The sequence below is a fragment of the Melanotaenia boesemani genome, chromosome 1, assembly GCF_017639745.1.
Source record: "Melanotaenia boesemani isolate fMelBoe1 chromosome 1, fMelBoe1.pri, whole genome shotgun sequence".
Lineage (NCBI taxonomy): Eukaryota > Metazoa > Chordata > Actinopteri > Atheriniformes > Melanotaeniidae > Melanotaenia > Melanotaenia boesemani.
This window is the reverse complement of record NC_055682.1, coordinates 20,121,725-20,140,432: the sequence shown is the minus strand read 5'-3', so window position 1 is coordinate 20,140,432 and position 18,708 is coordinate 20,121,725. Positions and strand designations below refer to the sequence as shown.

Here is an 18,708-nt window from a genome sequence, read left to right as displayed (position 1 = left end):
CCCCCCCCCCGACCCCTTTTCCGTGCACGCGCACGCACACTCTCATTCTCGCTCCTTTTCAGATAGTCACTCACTCCTTTCTCTATTCAAAAGCCCGTTGTGAAGCAGATTGACAGGCTAGAATGAAAATGAGGCGGACGCTCGGTCACGACTTCAGTGCGTACGCGTCCCTTTGAGAAGACCTCTAAACTTGGATCATATCACCATGGGAGCTATTTGGGCTGCACGGGACTTTTGTTTGTTTTTGCTCTTGTTAAATAGTCGTCAAAGCGTAGCACTTCCAGAGATTCGAGGTGGGACTGTAGTGAGTGTGCATGTGTATGTGTTGTGTTTTCCAGTCATAGGGAATGCTGCTTTACGCACGCTTTCAGGAGTGCGCTCTTGTTGTTTGACCAACAGTAGCTTTTTGAATTGTCTTTTAAATTAAAACTTCTACCTTTTATTAAATACCTGTTGGTCTATCAGTGTATGCGCTCTACATATAACTTTCTGAACCCAGTTTTGTAGCTTATTATTTTCAAGTTAGTTTCCAAACAACTTTCAAGAAATTGTGTTTTCAGCTGCTATTATCATGAGGAAAACTTGTGTTTGAGTGAATTTTTCCTCGTCTTCTGTCATGTTCCTACAAAATATGCAAACATGAAAGTTTATTTTTTAGTAAATAACAAATTGATGTTTTCTTGAATCGTGGTTAAATGAAGTTGTGCACACCTATACTACCGCAGATCCGTGCGCAGAGGGAAGCGATGGATGTCACATTGATGCTATTTGTCAGACAACTCAAGGCTCATATAAGTGCACGTGTAAAACTGGCTTTAAAGGAGATGGAAAACGCTGTGAAGGTAATGTTTCTGTTTGTTAACCTGTTGTCAAAACCATCTGAGAGTTAAAACAGAATGAAAGAGTCTGTATGAGGACAACTTGTACCTTTGTAACCTTGTTTAGCATGTAGTTTAGGAGGTGTTACCATTTATTTTTCCTATTTTTACATGCTACACATCTGTATATTACACTCATGTTTTACTTCTCTTATTTAAAGACTGAAATGTTTTGCATTGAAACATTTACTATGAGTGTGTGAACATTTACTCATGTGGTGTTTATTTCTCAGATATTGATGAATGTGATCTGGAGTACAATGGTGGTTGTGTGCATGAGTGCAACAATATACCAGGCAATTATCGCTGCACTTGTTATGATGGATTTAATTTGGCGCACGACGGGCATAACTGTCTGGGTAAGAAAACCACTAAAAGACTAAAGATCTGTGACAAAGAGCTCGAATCATCAGCTCTGATGTAGAGGAATGCATGTTTGTGTGGGCTGTATGTGAAGTTTCCCACACTCATTTAAAAAACATTAGTTACATCTGCAGTGTTTATGACACGGAGCAAAAACAGCCGTATTTGATTTATATGAGAGAAAAGCTTGTTTGTGATAATAGCAAACACTTTTCCAGAATTTTGCAAACAGTTTATTAATGCAGTCGTTCCACTGTCCCGTAGACGTGGATGAATGCAAGTTCAACAATGGTGGGTGCCAGCACACATGTGTCAACACCATGGGCAGCTATGAATGCCGCTGCAAAGAGGGCTTCTTCCTCAGCGACAACCAGCACACATGTATCCACCGCTCTGTGGGTGAGTTGACAGTACACACAATGTGTGAAATTCAAAACTATGTCTTGTACTTCTATTGTTGAGGTTTTGCATTTCTGTGGATTTATGACTCAATTGTATTAAACCCTTAAAAAATAGCTTATTAAATTTTCCCATAATCATCTACAAATCATTTATTGATGGAGCAATGAGGGGTGACGGTTTCAAGCTGGCTCTTGTCACTAAGCTTTTATGTGTTGCAGCAACATGCTGTGGGAAAAGGCTCTCTGTATCCTGCAGAACAAAATAAGTTAATAACTGCAACACTCTGGTCTATGTGCTCTGTGTCACAGATTAGTCTGAAGTGCCTTTGTTTTGTCTTCTTGACTGAAGTCGACTTAAATGCAAGTGCTTTCCACTCCATTGGGTCTTGACAGCCCTTTTAAATCCTGCAGACCTGACCACTGAGCTGTGACCCATCTATATAAATGGTGCATCTCCTCTCACTATTCATGTTGTAGGTAGGAGAACGATTTGCAGTGATTTGTTTTCAAGCCAGCTGTGGGCCTGGTTCCTGAATATTCTTTTCCTCTGTAGAAGTGCTAAAAATAACAAAGTGGTGGATGTTTTTGGATTGTGTAAGGCGTGAGAACAACCAGTGTCTTTAAGGATGCCAGACTAATCTCTCGGTATGAGTGCCTTTGTGTTTAGCTGGTCAGTCACTGCAGGAGAGTTTCATTGTGTACCTCTCTCCCTTTTTCCTATCCCAGAGGGCCTCAACTGTATGAATAAGGAGCACGGCTGCGCCCACATCTGCAAGGAAACACCCAAAGGGGGTGTGGCCTGTGAGTGTCGTCCAGGGTTTGAGTTGGCCAGGAACCAGAGAGACTGCATCTGTGAGTGGATCAGCAATGAAGCTTAAGTCACACACACCAACTGAGACATGCACACACTATTTATTTGTGCTGTGGCTGCACATTGTTTACTTTGCAGTAACTTGTAACCATGGCAATGGAGGCTGTCAACACACCTGTGAAGACACGGAGGATGGCCCCATATGCAAGTGTCACGTCAGGTACACACTGCAACCTGACAAGAAGTCGTGTGTAGGTAAGCTCACTGTTGATACAGAAAAGTATAAAAAACATGGCAGTATGATGCTCCCATCAGTGTGTGAAGGTTATGAATTATTACACATATTTAACACTGTTCACATTATGGAGCCACTATAATACCACAAATTGCTTTTGCACCTTTTATCACTTACTGCCTAGCCAGTTAATTGTCAACAGTGGATTTCCAATCAGATGCTCAATCTTTTATTTGCGGCGAAACAAATTAGCCATAAGGCAGGCATTATAGTTACATAATGTTACATAATGATTTAATTAAATAAGGGAAGCCTAGAAAGTACTTTGTTTTGTCCAGTGAGAAGAGTAAGCCCATTTGGTGTGCACTTTGAGCTTTGTAGCACTGTGTGCCCTCTATATGCATACAAGCAATATAATTTACTGAGGGAAGGAGAAGACTCCAAAAACCTTTTTAAGGGGTCTTTAATATTTTCTAACCTGTGAAGTTTAAATTAGATTGTGCTTGGAAATGTTTAAGCTTAAATGAAGATAAAACAAGCACATAATACATTCTGAATATGTGAAATAAGATGCTTTTACAGCATGCTTTTTCTTCCACATAGCCATTTTGAGGGATAAGGATCAGCTGTCAGATTGTGGCTTATATCTGTTCTTCCAGCAGCAGTGTGTGTGAGGTCCAGGCGTGTAACAGCAATGTTGTCTCCAGATTCTGATCTGTTGCATTATCTGACACACACCAATCCACTGCAAGCATATTATCTGAAAATTCATCTTGTGTCTGAGACGTGACACAACCACCCAGACCTGAAGTCATCAGCTATGTTAGGAGTGTTTTTTTTTATTTTAGAAATCTAGTGGATCTGTGGATTAACTCTGTTGATAATTGTATTTGTGTGTCACAGAGCGAGATGAAGCCACCGCCGAATCCTTAGACCACAACGCCACATCCTTTGCTGAAGTGGACAAACGTGTCAAAAGAAGACTGTTAATGGGTAATAGTAACACCCCTCACAGACTAACGCCTTGAACGGTGTCTTACGTGATGGTGTGTTTAGCTGCCAGGAACCACTCATGAGTGGGAAAAGGAGTAATGTAACCGATACATTCCTCAGTCTTTTAAGCAAACTGTGAAATGACTGCACACGCTCTATCTCGCTCCCAGTCTCCCTCATGAAATATATGCATTTGTGACAGTGTGGTACATTTCACGTTTTCCTTCCATTTGGGAAGGGCAACGTGTGAATATTTTCCTGCATAGTTTGTATTTATCAATGCTGTGATTCTGGGTCACACTTTGCATGTAAAACATAGCATATTTTGGCACTTTATCAGATGAAAGAACAAGCCCACGAGCTCTGGGAGTCTGGTGTTATAAATAGTGCATGTTTTACCTTCAGCATCTATCAGTTTTCGCCCCTTTCCTCTCTGCAGTTTACACACAAATTCAAAATAGATGGTGCAAAGTGTACATATTTAAAATAATCCCGAGTCCAGACGATTTGAGTGTGGTGCACAGAAAAGCAAGCTTCTATGTTAGTAGAGATCTTGTATCTGACAAAGAAAATGAATGCAGCATCATTAAGAAGGAGGAAGGTTATTCACACACAGTGATGTAGATGTTGTGATTTCAGAAACCTGTGCAGTGAACAACGGAGGCTGTGACTCCACCTGTAAAGACACATCCACAGGAGTGCGCTGCAGCTGCCCTGTCGGCTTCACACTGCAGCCAGATGGAAAAACATGCAAAGGTCAGACTTCCAGTCCACAACAACACCTTTTCAGAGATTCTACTGATTTGTAATGAACATTTCTGCTTCAAGGTGTTGAAAATATCACTTATTTCCATACAGACATTGATGAGTGTGAGCTTCATAACGGCGGTTGCGAACACTTCTGCAAGAACACCATCGGCAGCTTTGAGTGCAACTGCAGTAAAGGCTTTAAGTTGCTGTCAGATGAACGTTCTTGCCAAGGTAGAAATTGCAAGATGTGTGTTGGGGTGGGAAATTCCTCTTGATGAAGATTGCAACTGACTGCCCTGCTATTATATCATCTGCCTGATTCTGATTACAGATACAGATGAGTGTTTTTTTGAGCGCACGTGTGATCACACATGTGTGAACTCCCCTGGTGGTTTTCAGTGTCTGTGCAACAAAGGCTACACCTTGTATGGACTGGCCCACTGTGGAGGTGAGACCAAACTGGGTGGAGGAGACTACACATTACAATCTGAGTGCAACATACAAGTGGTCACTTTGGAGATGTTTTTCATCTAAAAGCAAACAAATGTTAGTTCTTGCTTGCCAACGGGTTCAAAAGATTCTGTTATCTTTTCATCCCAGATACAGATGAATGCAGTGTGAACAATGGCGGTTGTGAGCAGGGGTGTGAGAACACCATTGGTGGATTTCAGTGCTTTTGCCGTCCAGGTTATAAGCTGCACTGGAACAAAAAAGATTGCGTTGGTAAGTATGTGCTTCTTCCACATTTTTTAAGTGCTTTTCTTCTGTCTTTTGGATGTTGTGTTTATGATATCATGGACTAAAAACTGGGGGACAAAAACAGGAGATACTTTGAATTATTCTCTTTTCTCTTTAAATCTATCACTTGTTCTCACTTGTGCTTAAGTAAAACATCTAAAGTGCAACAATACTTAAAGTTTGCATTTTTTTTATGCTTCTGCCTCATGTGCATATTTTGCTGCAATCAAACATGGTCTTTTTACCTTTGAGCTTTGCTGTGATTTTTATCTAGAGGCTGAGGGTTTGCCACCTGAAACCCCCCCCTCTAAACCTACCTTGAATTGTAGTAAGCAGCACGGAGGGGACTGCTGCTTTCTCACCTGCCAGTCTCAAGTTCACATCAGCAGTGGTAAGTTGATTAAAATCTCCATATAGCACGACTTAGCTGCTGTTGCTGACTCAGCTTGTAGATTAATTTCTTCCCATCAATTAAAGATCCATACACAACACTGGAATAATGATTCTATTTTTTTTACACATCTGGGCTAACTGGTTCTGGTCATCACATACTCACACTGACACATCTATTTTGATCGCAGACGTTACTCCTAATTATCATTTTTGAACATTCAGGGTCTCATGAGTTGGCTAGTAACAGTTGAGAGACCCATAGCATTATTTAATTGTGTATTTCACCATCTAACTATGATGTTTTCCCAATCTTAACCAAGTACCTTTAATGATTAACCCTAACAAGGGCTTTTTTAAATACAGAACAAAGTTGTAATTGAGAGACGGAAGTCAGACTAAAGACGATAGAAGATAACAAAAAGGGGGGGGAAACAGCAATCTTAATGGACTTAAACACAGGTCTCATGAGGTAGAGTTGGGTACATGTCACCTTAATGTGATCCATGTTAGTTGTTGATGAGCATGCAATACACAATAATATTTTCCTGTTGAAGTTTCCTATTGGTGCAGAAAGATAACCTGCAATATGGAAAAAATGCACCTTCAGCATCAGTATGTGAGGAGTTGGAATGAGAAAGCGTGGCAACCTTAATTCTTGATACAGACATTTTCAAGTGAATAGTAATCAGATTAGATCAAAATATTTAACAGAAGCTCATAGCTAGGAAAAATCTTTGTTTTTCTTCTGAGTTAGACAATGTGACTTCAGCAGAGTTTTGAAAAAGCATAGAAGCAAATAAAGCTGCTGTACTTACAGTCAATAACAAGAAGAGTTATTGAAGTCAAAATGACATGATGCCCTTTAGTTAAGTGCATCATTATGTCTTCAAACAGCCCGTCACAGTCAGGGGCCTCTCTCAGACATGTACTTCTTTCCATTTATCCGATGGTAACTGAACATGTCCGCATGTCAGAATGAGCATCCTGGGACTTTTCTGTAAAATGTTGTGATGGGAAAAATACATTTACCAATTTCTTTCAGCAGCCCACATTTCTGAGTGCTTTGGTTATGGCGTATTTCTAGAAGTACAATGAATTCTACTTAAGTTAGAAACCAGAAAGCATCATATTACATCAGCTGTTTAACCAACTAATATGCACACCCACAGTGCATTGTAGGCTAATATGAATTATTATGGCAATTTCAAATGTTGTTGTTATTATAACATACTTAATAACTGTCCAGTCTCACTGGAATGGCAAATATTGTGCGTATACTGTGGCTCTCCATCACGGTTGCTGGTAAACCTGAATGAATCTGTAACTTAACATAAAGTGACTCATGTCTGAATAACTCAGTGTTCTAGCTTTAACTGATTGATGAAGCCATCAATGTTACGAATCCCACGTCTGAAAAGGGCTTAAGTCAAGCTATTTTAGATTTTGTTGTGTGAACCGTTGTCAACTTCAGTCGACAGAGCGACTCGTCATGTTCCTACATGCTTCCTCTTTGCTCTCTTTCTTGGCTTTTGTGGCCCTAACTTTTGTCAGTGTTGGTCTGTGTGTCATGGCCTCTTGTGTGTTTTCAGGGACAGAGGATTCCTACACGGTGACCTGTGGAATGCCTCTGCCCTGCTTGGCTGACGCACAAAAGAACAACAGTGGCTTGCATTGCTTAGGCAAGTACAAAACCTCACAGATTTACATCTGTCTTTCTGCTCTGCCACACAAAACAGTAACTCAGGAACAGCTCAGGCTTGTGTTTCTTGTTTTAACTTGATATGTAAATAGATCAAAATGACAAGATTTTCTCTTTTTGTCCAGGAAAGGCCCGTGTTCCACGCATTAAGACCACAGCCACTTTTAAGTCTGGCACTGCAAAGTGCAACTTGAAACGAAGTCAGGAGAAACTCCGGGAGAGCTTAAACTCAGCACATTCAGGTACAGAGGTTGCCACATAGGAAGATTAACAATGCCTTCAAATGCAAGACAGATAGGCAAGGATTAGAATTAAGGCTCCTTCATGTTACAGGTTAAAAACAGTTTGGGTTTACCAAGAGCTGCCTGCATCTAATAAGATAAAGCAGACCTGAAAGCTGCTTCAAAGAAAACTAAAAACCAAGGGCAAATGTGAAAAAGATTTGTGGGGAAAGTGATGTGGTTTTGAGTGTTTTGAACGTCTCAGAGCTGCACTTTGTCTGGCAGTGACAGGGGAGGATGTAATTAGCCATAGCATGCCTTTCAGTTGGGTTGACCCAGCCATCAATCAAATGGGTTTTTGATTGTAGGATTATTTTGCCTTTCCAAAAGAATTCAACACACACTTTTTCATCACTGAAAGGGAACATAACTGTTTCAGATGCACATTATTTTAGTTACATTTGATTCTTTTCTTAGCTTTCTACTCAAAAAGTCAAAAAGTTATTTTAGAGCATTTAACAAACTAAGTTTGAAACTATGTTTTTAATTAGTATTATACCTTTCTTTACTTACAGCTGAGGTGTTCTGTAACAAATGTGACTGTGTGTGTCTGTCGTTATGGAGGATTGCTCGTCTCCCATGTTCACAGATAGCAGGTTCCTCTTCACTGAAAATGTCCAGTTCAGCTATGTGAGCTTGCACTGCACCTCGTCTGGACAGAGAACACGCAGTCGCAACAGCAGGAAAGCCGCCGAGGAGGACGGCTCCTCCATCACAGCTGAGTTTGAGCTGGATGTGAACCCTGAGGAGGTAACAGGTTGGTCTCTCTGCCCTTCCTGCCTGCCTGTGTGTGACCTCTGCTTCTTATTTGCTGCCTGTCTTTCTTTCATTTCTGTCTATTTGTCACTAAACAAAGCAAACTGTTAAAGTATCTCCTGTTTTGACTGGGCTTTGGTGGTAGTGGGCTCTGGGTTTGGAGCATAGGGCCGAGGTGTTCTGTGTTATATTTTCTTGATCGCAATTAATATCCAAGTTTTGTTTCTTATTTTTTTCTTTTGTGAGGTAAGCATGTGGGGATCCAAGCATGAAATCCCAGTTTGCTATAAGTGTGCAAGATGAGAGTTTTGCTTCGCAAACAGTTGTGGTATCAAGTGCTTCTCTCAGCAGAGAATTGTGACCTAAGCTGCGTCCGTCGACGTTCAGAGAAGAGACTCAGGAAGACCATCAGGACTCTGAGGAAATCCATCAACCGGGAGCAGTTCCATCTCCACTTTGCCGGGACAGACTATGAGTTATCCAAAGGTCTGGGCCACCCAGCAGAACTGCCGGGACACTGTGTGGCAGGACAGGTGCTGGTGGGCAGGAAATGTGGTGAGTTTGATTTTCTGTTCATTCAGAACAGAAAGCATTGTAAAGATCAGGACAGGCACCATTCAATCAGGCATACTGGAAGTGTTTATCTCCCCACCCTCTTTATTTTTAAGGCACCATTGGCTCTGAGTATGCCCCATGCACACGGTACACCCACAATCATGTCTTTAAGTAATTGAAATGGCTCATGCCAGTGAGATATATTTAGACAAGTTGGTTTAATGATTGCATTTGGAGCAGGTGTTGGCCAGATGAGTGCCATATTTGGTTGCAGACATGCTGTAATGAGCAAGTTGGAGGCGAGAGTGAGTTTGTGTGGAAGAACAGAGAGACTGTTGTTGGGGCTCCAAGCTGTGAGATCTTCCAGCATCTCCCTGGGATAAGAGTGTAGCATTAGAACTCATGGCAGGTCTCCTGGTAGCTGTTGCCTTCGGTGGAGTTTTATATACAACCTGTGATGGAGAAAGTGGTTGTTAACTACGACCGCACACTGTCAGGGGAAGAGAGCTGAAAGCTGGATTGTATTTTTCCTGGCTGATGCAGCTGAAAACCCCTATTTTCAGGCCTCACAGTAAGTTCGCTGCCTGCTGAAACATCTTCTCAGTAAAATACTGCCTACCTCCTTTTTACATGTCTAAATATTCATTCAGACAATATGCGCTTTGTGCGATATATAAACCACTAATCCTGAAGCTGTTTGTATGTGATGTACACTCAGGACTTGGAGCTGCTTTCTTTCGTTGTTCAATATTTCCATCTTTCAGTAACACAGACCTTAAATGCCTTGATTCCATAACTCCCCGCTATGCTTTCAGGTCAACATTAAGCAGTCTATTGGCCTTGGCAGGGGTGTAGACATGTAATTTGGGAGAGGAGGAAGGGGGGGTCTGTGAGGCATTCTTCTTAACCTCCAGCTCTTTAAAGGAGCTATATTTTTCCCTCCTCCCCCACCTCCCACTCTGGCTTAACGCAGAGTGCAGTTTAGTCCTTTTCAGTTTGCCCACTCCATTGAAAAACCCATTTGGGGCTCGCTCTTACTCCTTCAGAAGAACAGGCTTATGTGAATTCAGAGAAAATACTGTGCACCACACAAAGCATCTCTCCTCCAATTTTGTGCTGTGTTTTGGTTACTGGTTGCAATGCAGCTATATTCCGGGATATTGTTCCTGCTCAATTACATCTACTTAATTAGTCTGTTAATTAAGTCTTTACTTTTCTTTATATCCCTTTGAACTGTATGATTGAAATACTTATATATTTGAATGTGATAATAAATCTGCTGTGATCAATGCTGCACCTCCGGTTGTTCGTATCTATTTGAGTGTTGTAGCCAACTTGTTTGCATGTTTGTTTTAAGATCCAAGATCTTTAGGAAGTGCTGTTGATTCAAGATAGCAGTTTGAGTGCTGGGCACCCCCCACGCCTTCCCCCCAGCTGGGGCCACTTTGCATGACCCCCAGCCACTAAACTGCTAAAGAGAATTGACTTCAGCCACACCATGGGAATCAATTAGCATCAGCTGTTTGGGCCTCTGCTTGATGGGCGCAAGCAGCGATTGGGCCAAGCAGAATGGGGGGATTCTGAAACCTGACCCCTTTTATTGGGTTCAGCTCCTTACCACTGTGATACCGTAGTGTTTTCCTATGTCATCAAGTAGGCAAAAACCGGGGACTTGAATAGAGGTGAAAGGTCTTTTAAACCTCTTTGGGGCCATCAATTCGAGGACTCTATAGAAGCGTTCTTTGCATTTGAAAAGCTTCAAGGTTTTTTTTCTCTTTCACTCTCTGCTCTTCCCTCACTGTTTCCCTCTGCCAAATAAAAGCTGTTAGAGGACATTGCAATGATGGTCTTTCAAATAAACAATAGGCTTAAAAAATGAACTGCTTTTGATAGAATTACATTTTCTTTCTTTAGAGTCCAACTATTTGCTGAGCCACATATAACGGATCCGTTCAGGCTTTGTGTAGCGAGCTTTTAGAAGTGGTGACTCTTTACACACAGGCAGCATCTCAGAAACATTTTCCACAAAAGACCAAGGGATTTAACTGATTTATTCTTTATCAGCTCCAGTTTTCAAGTCAAGTTCTTTAAACTATCAGACAGACACAGTAATTCCCAAATTAATTACAGGCAGCCTTCTGAATGGGAGGGACCAAAGCAAAACGGTGTTTCGGTCCCTGTAATCAAGCCCTTGCACTTTTGTGAGATAAGAGGGGAATATCCCCCCTTTGATTTGCATCTGGGTTTGCTTTTAAGAGAGGTGAGGGTGCTTATGCTGGCATTAGAAGTCCCCCCCTAATGCACAGCCATGTTACGTTATATCAAGTATGCTGTAGGCAGCTTTGGAGATACAATTTTTTATTTTGTTTTTTTGTTTTTTAAGTTCATCAAGGTGGTGTGTGAAAGCATTTGAATATTTTATTGCTGGCTTTTTGTACTTAATTTCCCTTTCTTACAGTGTGTGTGTTGAAATGTATCTGTAGCAATATGACAGACAGCATGCAGGCATTTTGTTTTAATAGGTGAGTCTATTCAGCTGTTGATTTTTAATGGCAAGAATCAATCTGTGACATGATTGTTATTTAAGTTACTGCACCTCAGTCCATGTTCTTCCTTCTGTTTTCTACAATGTACACATTTATGACAGTTCCTAAATGAATACACCTTATAAAGTCAAGTTGAGCCTCAGCCTGCATATGAGTAATAATTTCCCTTCCTAAACACATTTGACAATATAAAACTGATTTTAATCTTTATATTTCATTAGCTGGAGTTGGAGCCTAAGCCTCTGCTTCACATAATTAGCATTTTCTCCATTTTAACATATATAAAGTGGATATTTGCTTCATTGTAATGTATTATGTTTGATCAGTTATTTCCTGTCAGAGCCTATCTCCCTTATATGTGAGGATTGTCTGCCATTAGATCATTTGTTCTGAACATGCATACAGTTCCCCACATAATGTTTAAAATTGTAAACAAACAAAAATAAAAGAGTTAAAAGAAAAATGTGTAAGCATCTCACCAGGAAACCTCACCAGTGTTTGTTTCTGCCTTCGCTCATCCCAAATTCATTTAGCTCCGCTCTGAGTGGAAGTTGTCTTTCATTAATGTTTTGTGAATTCTTAAATATGTGTTTTTTTTTAAAAAAATATCTCTTCAGGGTTTTGAAGTATTTAATTAATCTTCCCAAAAGGAACATACTGCAGTCAGGACAACAGTGGAGCTTCAGTCATGGAAAGTTAAACTGAAAGTATTTTCTTATCTTATCTTTGTTTTGGATAGCTGTTTTTCACCCTGTAGAGAACAGACCTGTTGTCTGTAACTTCTCTTTTTTCATATTTTTCTTGGAATAGCTGAAAACAGCTGATTAAAATTAATAATAGTGTATTTTTCTTTAATAAGAGGTGATTTTGCACCAACTATCTTTCTGAGTACAGCTACTACATAACCCCAGGCCGCACATAAAGGTCTGTTTATCTGTAGAATAACTTAATGCACCATTGCTTGCATGTTCATTAATAGAGAAGTGAAACTCAAGGTGCAGCCTATACCATCACTGTGAAGATTTATTTCACCCCCCTTCACTGTGTTTATCCATTTCATGCATGCACATGGCCATCTATAATTACACTGGAGAGGCAGCTGAAGTCTGGTTTACTTTAATGGTGCTGCCATTGAATTTAACTGCTGTCTTTATTGTGTTTATCTGTTTAGCCATGGGGAAAACTGCAATATTTGTTGACTCATGTCTGCAGATCACATTGTCTTTCTGTTCTTGAATGTTTTTGTGCAACCTGCCTGACACTGTTCTGTCTGCTAAATAACTTTAATTACCTGTTCAGGCATAACATTTCTCAAGTGTGTTTTGGGTGTCTTATCTTAAGTGTTTTCAGGTGCTGAGGAGATATTTCTAGTTCCTTCTTGTTGAGCAATTTTTATTCGTGTCAGCTTGAGTCCATATTACGTTATTTTTTATTTAAATTAAAGATCCATTAAAATATTAGTAATGATTTTTTTAAAAAGCTATTTTAATGGCATTTTCCAATGATCTCTTAGTGAGCTGCAGTGTTGGGACGTACTACGATGGTGATCAAGGACGGTGTGTGCTGTGTCCAGCTGGATTGTATCAGGATGAGGAAGGACAGATGTCTTGTGAAGTCTGTCCTACACCTGAAGGAAGAGAGGTGTCCAAGGTGGTCGGAGCTCGGAAGCTGTCGGAGTGCGGAGGTGAGACATTGTTTTATACCAGTCACAGGAATATTAATCCTAATCAGAGTAGATTTAAATTCTGTTATTAAACTGGTTAGGCTTTGTCAGTACGATCTATAGTCAAAACATACCATAGCTCAGGTTTTAAGACTTTTGAAGTCTTAAGCGAAGGGTGTTTTTTTTTTAAATGCAGTTATGCATTTCACAACAGCAGCTTCTGTAGGAAATAAACATCAACTGTTGGTATTTTTTTATGAACTTCAAAAATAAAGGAAAATTAAACAGATATTAGAATAGAGGCAGAAGTTTGTCATTAAGCCACTGGAGCTTAACTAAATCTTATTGGTTTTATTACAGGTTGAGAATTGTTAATGTTCTCTTTCTTTTTTTTCTTCCTTTTTCTTCCTTTTAAAGCTTAATGTAATAAGACACTATTTTTAATTTCACAGAGCAGATCACGGCTACAGTTTATCATCAACTGTCTGGAAAATATTTTGATGCTTTAGAATTTTTATTCACAATTATATTAGTAAATAATGTAATATGTAAATTAGTAAATAATGGAAATGTAAATCGAAAGCCATCTAATTTATGTTGCCTCTGGACAGATGCTAGTTGTCTCTTTATGTTTTTTTTTGTTTTTTTTTTCGCCTTTTATGCTAAGCTAACCTGCTGTTGGCTGTGGTTCTGTACGAACTGCAGAGCTTTGGTATCTGTCCACTCATGTAACTAGCAGTAGAAATGTGTAGTAAACTGCAGAGTTGAATGCTTTTTTATGTGAAATTGGAAAATGGGGAAGTGCTTTTACTAGAAGGAAACATAGAATCTAGAAGAAATAATGAAAATTCAAAAAAAAAAAAAAAAAAAAAAAAAAAAAAAAAAAAAAAATCTGATAAAGGGCCAGGCAGTCACACAATGTGAATAAATGTCTTGTAAATCGGAGCCACACAGGAAGTGCTGGTGCCATGATAAAGATCTCTCCTTGGCAGATGTTCTGCTCTGTGTAAACCCAAAGAAGCTTGAGTTCAGGTGATGATGATGTATTTGAATTCAGAAGATATGACGCTGTCAGGCTTCTTTCAGTCCCTGAAGAAAAGCTTAAAGAGCCACTATGAGTGCTGTTATCGCAGTTACTTTGTGGCTGAATCCCAGATCCCATCTCTTCAGACAGACTAAACAAGAAGAGCCATCAGCGGATTCCTACTGGCGCCCACTCTGCATTAGTCATCCAGGAGTTTCACTGTGCAAGAGGTGCAGATGAAACATGGCATCAGTCCAACAACATTTGCTCAAGCTGTTCCACAAATGCTTACAGAATGAGAGATTTTTTTTATCTGATATCTCACATGACACTGTTCAAGAGGCTCTAAAAGTTTTGTAGAGAGTTTTTGGTGTTTCTAATTCCACAGTCTGAGCTGACCAGACACTTCTCTGTGTGTTCAGGTCAATGTTTCCCAGGTCAGTACTCCCATGACGGCTTCATCCCCTGCCTGCCCTGTCCACTGGGAACCTACCAGCCAGAAGTGGGCCGCACCTCCTGTTTCCCCTGCGGAGGAAACCTGGTCACCAAACACAGCGGTGCTGTCACTTTTCAGGAGTGTGAGACCAGAGGTGTGGGCTATGTTATTGTTCCCACAAGACTCCTGTTTAGTTTTTAATGTAAATGGAGGGCTTTGCTATCTATTTAGGAGCAGAAAAGGTTTATGAAAACCTGCCTAACTTATTAAATGAAGTGGAACATCTGTGGTTGTTGGAATTTGGACATAATACACCTCCTATTGTGTTAATACAGTCTACAGAGCTTTCTTTTGTGTTGATCTCTGCTGCCCTCTGCAGCTGCTGCATGGACCTTACCATGCAAAAACATTTTTTTTTATGTGTAGTGTAACTGGATTTAACTGCAGGATAAACAAATAAGAAGTTTTTCCAAGCCAGAAAAGAACTGTGTAGTATTTCAAGGGACTTAAAAATAACTGTAACAGAAAAACGCCAACTTTCAACCCAACAGTGAATATTAGGAGCATTTATCATATAAATCACCTAACAGACGTCTGTTACTCTCTTAACTCCTGCAGTCCAGTGTTCTCCAGGACATTACTACAACACCACCACACACCGCTGCATTCGCTGTCCGATGGGCACATATCAAGAGGAGTTTGGCCAAAACTACTGTGTCGCCTGCCCAGGAAATACCAGCACCGACTTTGATGGCTCCACTAACATCATGCATTGCAAAAGTAAGTATGTCAGTAAACAAGAAAGACTGAAACTGAAACACTGCAGCCCCATCTTGATAAGTTGAAGAAGCATGCTTATTTTGCATGTCTGTGTCTCTTTACAGACCGACAGTGTGGAGGACAGCTGGGAGACTTTACTGGCTACATCGAGTCCCCCAACTATCCAGGGAACTACCCTGCTAACATTGCATGCACTTGGACCATCAACCCTCCTCCCAAACGCAGGATCCTTATTGTTGTCCCAGAAATCTACCTGCCTATTGAGGATGAATGTGGAGACTACTTAGTGATGAGAAAAAGCTGTGAGTTTTAATAACTAAGAAATACACCACTAAGAAGCTGGCTGTTATTCTAAATAGGTTATGATTAGCTTAGGTGTCTTATGGTTAGTGGTGAGATTTAATTTAATTTTACATCTAAGTGGCCGGATGTTATAAAATATCTGGCTGGCTGACAGGAAGAACCATCAAAAAGAGTCTTTTTTTTATCTTCCAGGGATTAGGAAAGATTCTTAACATTAGTTTTCAAAGTAACTGAAAGATGCCTTCCTGTGTCCTCACCCTTTTACCCCACAGCTATGGCCAACTCTGTGACGACCTACGAGACGTGCCAGACGTACGACCGTCCCATTGCTTTTACCTCCCGCTCTAAGAGGCTGTGGATACATTTCAAGTCCAACGAGGGAAACAGTGGGAAAGGTTTCCATGTACCATATGTGACATATGACGGTACGTAGAATCAGGTGTAGGTGTGTATGATGACCAGTTTTGAGGAAATTACTTTTGAAATAAAACTGGTTGTAGATTAGAGACTGCAGTCTAAATTTGATTATGTAATTTAACTTTTAAAAATAAATTTCAACATTAATTTATTGCCTTAATGCGTTTTTTGAGAAGTACAAGAGATTTGAACAATCCTGCACAGAATGCAAAGTTTTCCTGAGGTTAGAGCAACTTGATGTTGGCAAACTTTTTGCTGCTTGTTTATGAACTTCACATTGAATAGTAATGTTAAAACGCCTTTCTGATTCAAACATTTCCGGTCTGATAAAAAGGCACTCCACTTTTTAAAAGCTGACTGTTTGCTGATGTGGTAAACACAATTTGTTTTGTTTGGAAATTTGTGAAAATGAGTTATTCTTAAACACATATAAACTTAAAATAAAGCGGAATGTATTCAAATGAAAAATTATCAGCATTTTGATCAGTAACTATTTTTTTTTTTCTTTTTTAGAGGACTACCAAGAGCTGATTGAAGACATAGTCAGAGATGGAAGATTATATGCATCAGAGAATCATCAGGAAATTCTCAAGGTATCCATGTTTTGTTTGTTCTCCAACATTAAACATAGAGGTATTTGTCAGACATGTGGTTCAGTATGAAAATATAAATATCTATTACTTATAAAACATTATGTTACAGAGTATAAAAAGACATCTGTTTGAATTGTATATATGAAAACAGTTTGACTTCTGGTCACATCTCCAGTCCAGAACTGCATTAAATGGTGTTCTGTTTACATTTAGCACCCTCTAGTGGAGACATGTAGAAATACAGACAACTCCTGACAGTCTCTCCACTGTTTTCTCATCAGGATAAGAAGCTCATGAAGGCCTTGTTTGACGTATTGGCTCACCCACAGAACTTCTTTAACTACACGGTGCAACAGTCAAAAGAAATGTTCCCTAAATCCTTCATCCGCTTCCTGCGTTCCAAAGTCCTGAGATTCCTACGCCCTTAAAAAGCATTCACAACAAGAACCTTGACTTTCCTGGAGAAACTCATGTCAGATACTGGCAATAATATTTCTCTTTCCACTGACTTTGTTAAAATGATTGTGTAGTTACCTGTTTTCACACATTGCCATTTTAGAGTGGCTCTTAGACCGTGGGACATGTGGACATTTATAACAAGTGGACTTCTAGGAGCTTTAAGAGTAAGAAGTGAACACATACAAATCATTGACTTATATTGTTATCCTCAGAAAGGAATCAGGATCTCATCCCACTTTTTTCTGAGATTTTAAAGTCATGATTTAAATCAATCGGTTTGTGTATTTGAATTCTGTGTAATACTGCACATGTCAACTTTATGGTACTTTTGCTAACAGAGTTATGATGAAACATAAATATAGTACCTGAATAGATATATACTGAATGTCAATTATACTGTATATAGAGTGTGTATCTAGTTTTAACATAGGTCACTTTCATGAGTTGAGATGACTTATTGAGAGAAAAACTGCAAAATGTCAGAAACTAATCAAGCACAAATGTTTTCTCAGAACACTAGCACTACTAAAGAGGTAGTCCCACTGCAAAAGCAGTTCTTTTGATAAATATTTTGTATATGATGTATAAAGTTGTAGGTGAAATAAGGTATAAAAACATAGCTGCAAATACTGGTGGTCCTTGTATTTGTTGTATCGAAGTGTCTGCATGAATACTACTGTTCTAAAAAATATTTCTGGTTTTTAATGCATTCATGAGGTTTTGATTGCTGAAACCGAATGACAGCTGTATTAATGCATTTAATATTGCAACCAAAGATCACTGTGTTAACACCCCAAATGACGTCATGTTTGAGCGCATGAAAATAAATGAAAAGTCCTGTAAAATGCAACCATTCACCTGTTTTAGATGATACGTGTATGTATATTTTTTATGATTTTGTATATCCAGTGTGCTGTAAATAAAGATAGGAAACTTGACTTGACCCACTTTTTTGTCACAATTTACCTTTTTTTTTAAATAGATCAAAATTAGAAAATTTAATAAAATTCTAAAAAAACAAAACAAACAAAAAAAAAAAAACAAAATAAAAAAACCACACAATGGTAATCTCTATAGAGACAAGGGGGCCACCGATTTCAAATACTAGACAAAAAAAAAAAAAAAAAAAAAAAAAAAAAGGGCTCAGTTCAGGCAGAAAACATTTGCTAATCTGGACAAGTATACATAAATATTATTTAGAATCACAGCAGCATTTTAGACGCATAAAGTCCATACATTTTTATTTAGAAATAAACTGTGGGGGATTATTTTATCTACATGAAACACAGGTAATGGGATCTCATTAGACTACACATATTACAACTGTCATGTATGTGTTATGTTCCTGATATTTAGCGTTGTACTGTCTAGTGTCCGCTTTCTGTGTTTGTCTCCCAGAACCAGCATGGAAGTCAGCATCTTACATATTTAACAAAAGGGTGCGTTCAATTTATACTTTTTTCTCATTCTTCTTGTACATGTTTTGAGAAGTTTACGGAAAAAGTGAACATTAAAGGAATTAACTGGTGTATATGTGTATACCCCCCCCCCCCCCCCCCCCCCCCAAAAAAAAACTTCAACTGGTGTTGGTTAATGTCACGTCACCAGAGTGGCACGCTGTTAGTTACCGCCTC

The 18,708-nt window shown here is 39.4% G+C and overlaps 1 protein-coding gene across 4 annotated transcripts; it reads left to right on the top strand.

Annotated features, from left to right (window-relative positions):
* The first annotated feature begins 67 nt into the window (after positions 1-67).
* Positions 68-18,017, top strand: scube2 (signal peptide, CUB domain, EGF-like 2). Of its 4 annotated transcripts, none has more exons than XM_041991280.1 (23): positions 68-293; positions 726-842; positions 1,112-1,237; positions 1,506-1,640; positions 2,369-2,494; positions 2,592-2,708; positions 3,592-3,681; positions 4,321-4,437; positions 4,540-4,662; positions 4,763-4,879; positions 5,032-5,154; positions 5,444-5,560; positions 7,152-7,241; positions 7,387-7,503; positions 8,132-8,299; positions 8,650-8,853; positions 12,913-13,083; positions 14,509-14,676; positions 15,141-15,302; positions 15,407-15,604; positions 15,878-16,030; positions 16,536-16,615; positions 16,897-18,017. In XM_041991280.1, the coding sequence occupies exons 1-23, from the start codon at positions 206-208 to the stop codon at positions 17,041-17,043; spliced, it is 3,054 nt and encodes a 1,017-aa protein (XP_041847214.1). In that variant the 5' UTR covers positions 68-205; the 3' UTR covers positions 17,044-18,017. The 4 variants fall into 4 exon arrangements, with proteins under 4 accessions (XP_041847214.1, XP_041847206.1, XP_041847223.1 ...); XM_041991272.1 differs by having other exon boundaries at positions 8,647-8,853; XM_041991289.1 differs by lacking the exons at positions 5,444-5,560; positions 7,152-7,241; positions 7,387-7,503; positions 8,132-8,299.
* The last annotated feature ends 691 nt before the right edge of the window (positions 18,018-18,708 follow it).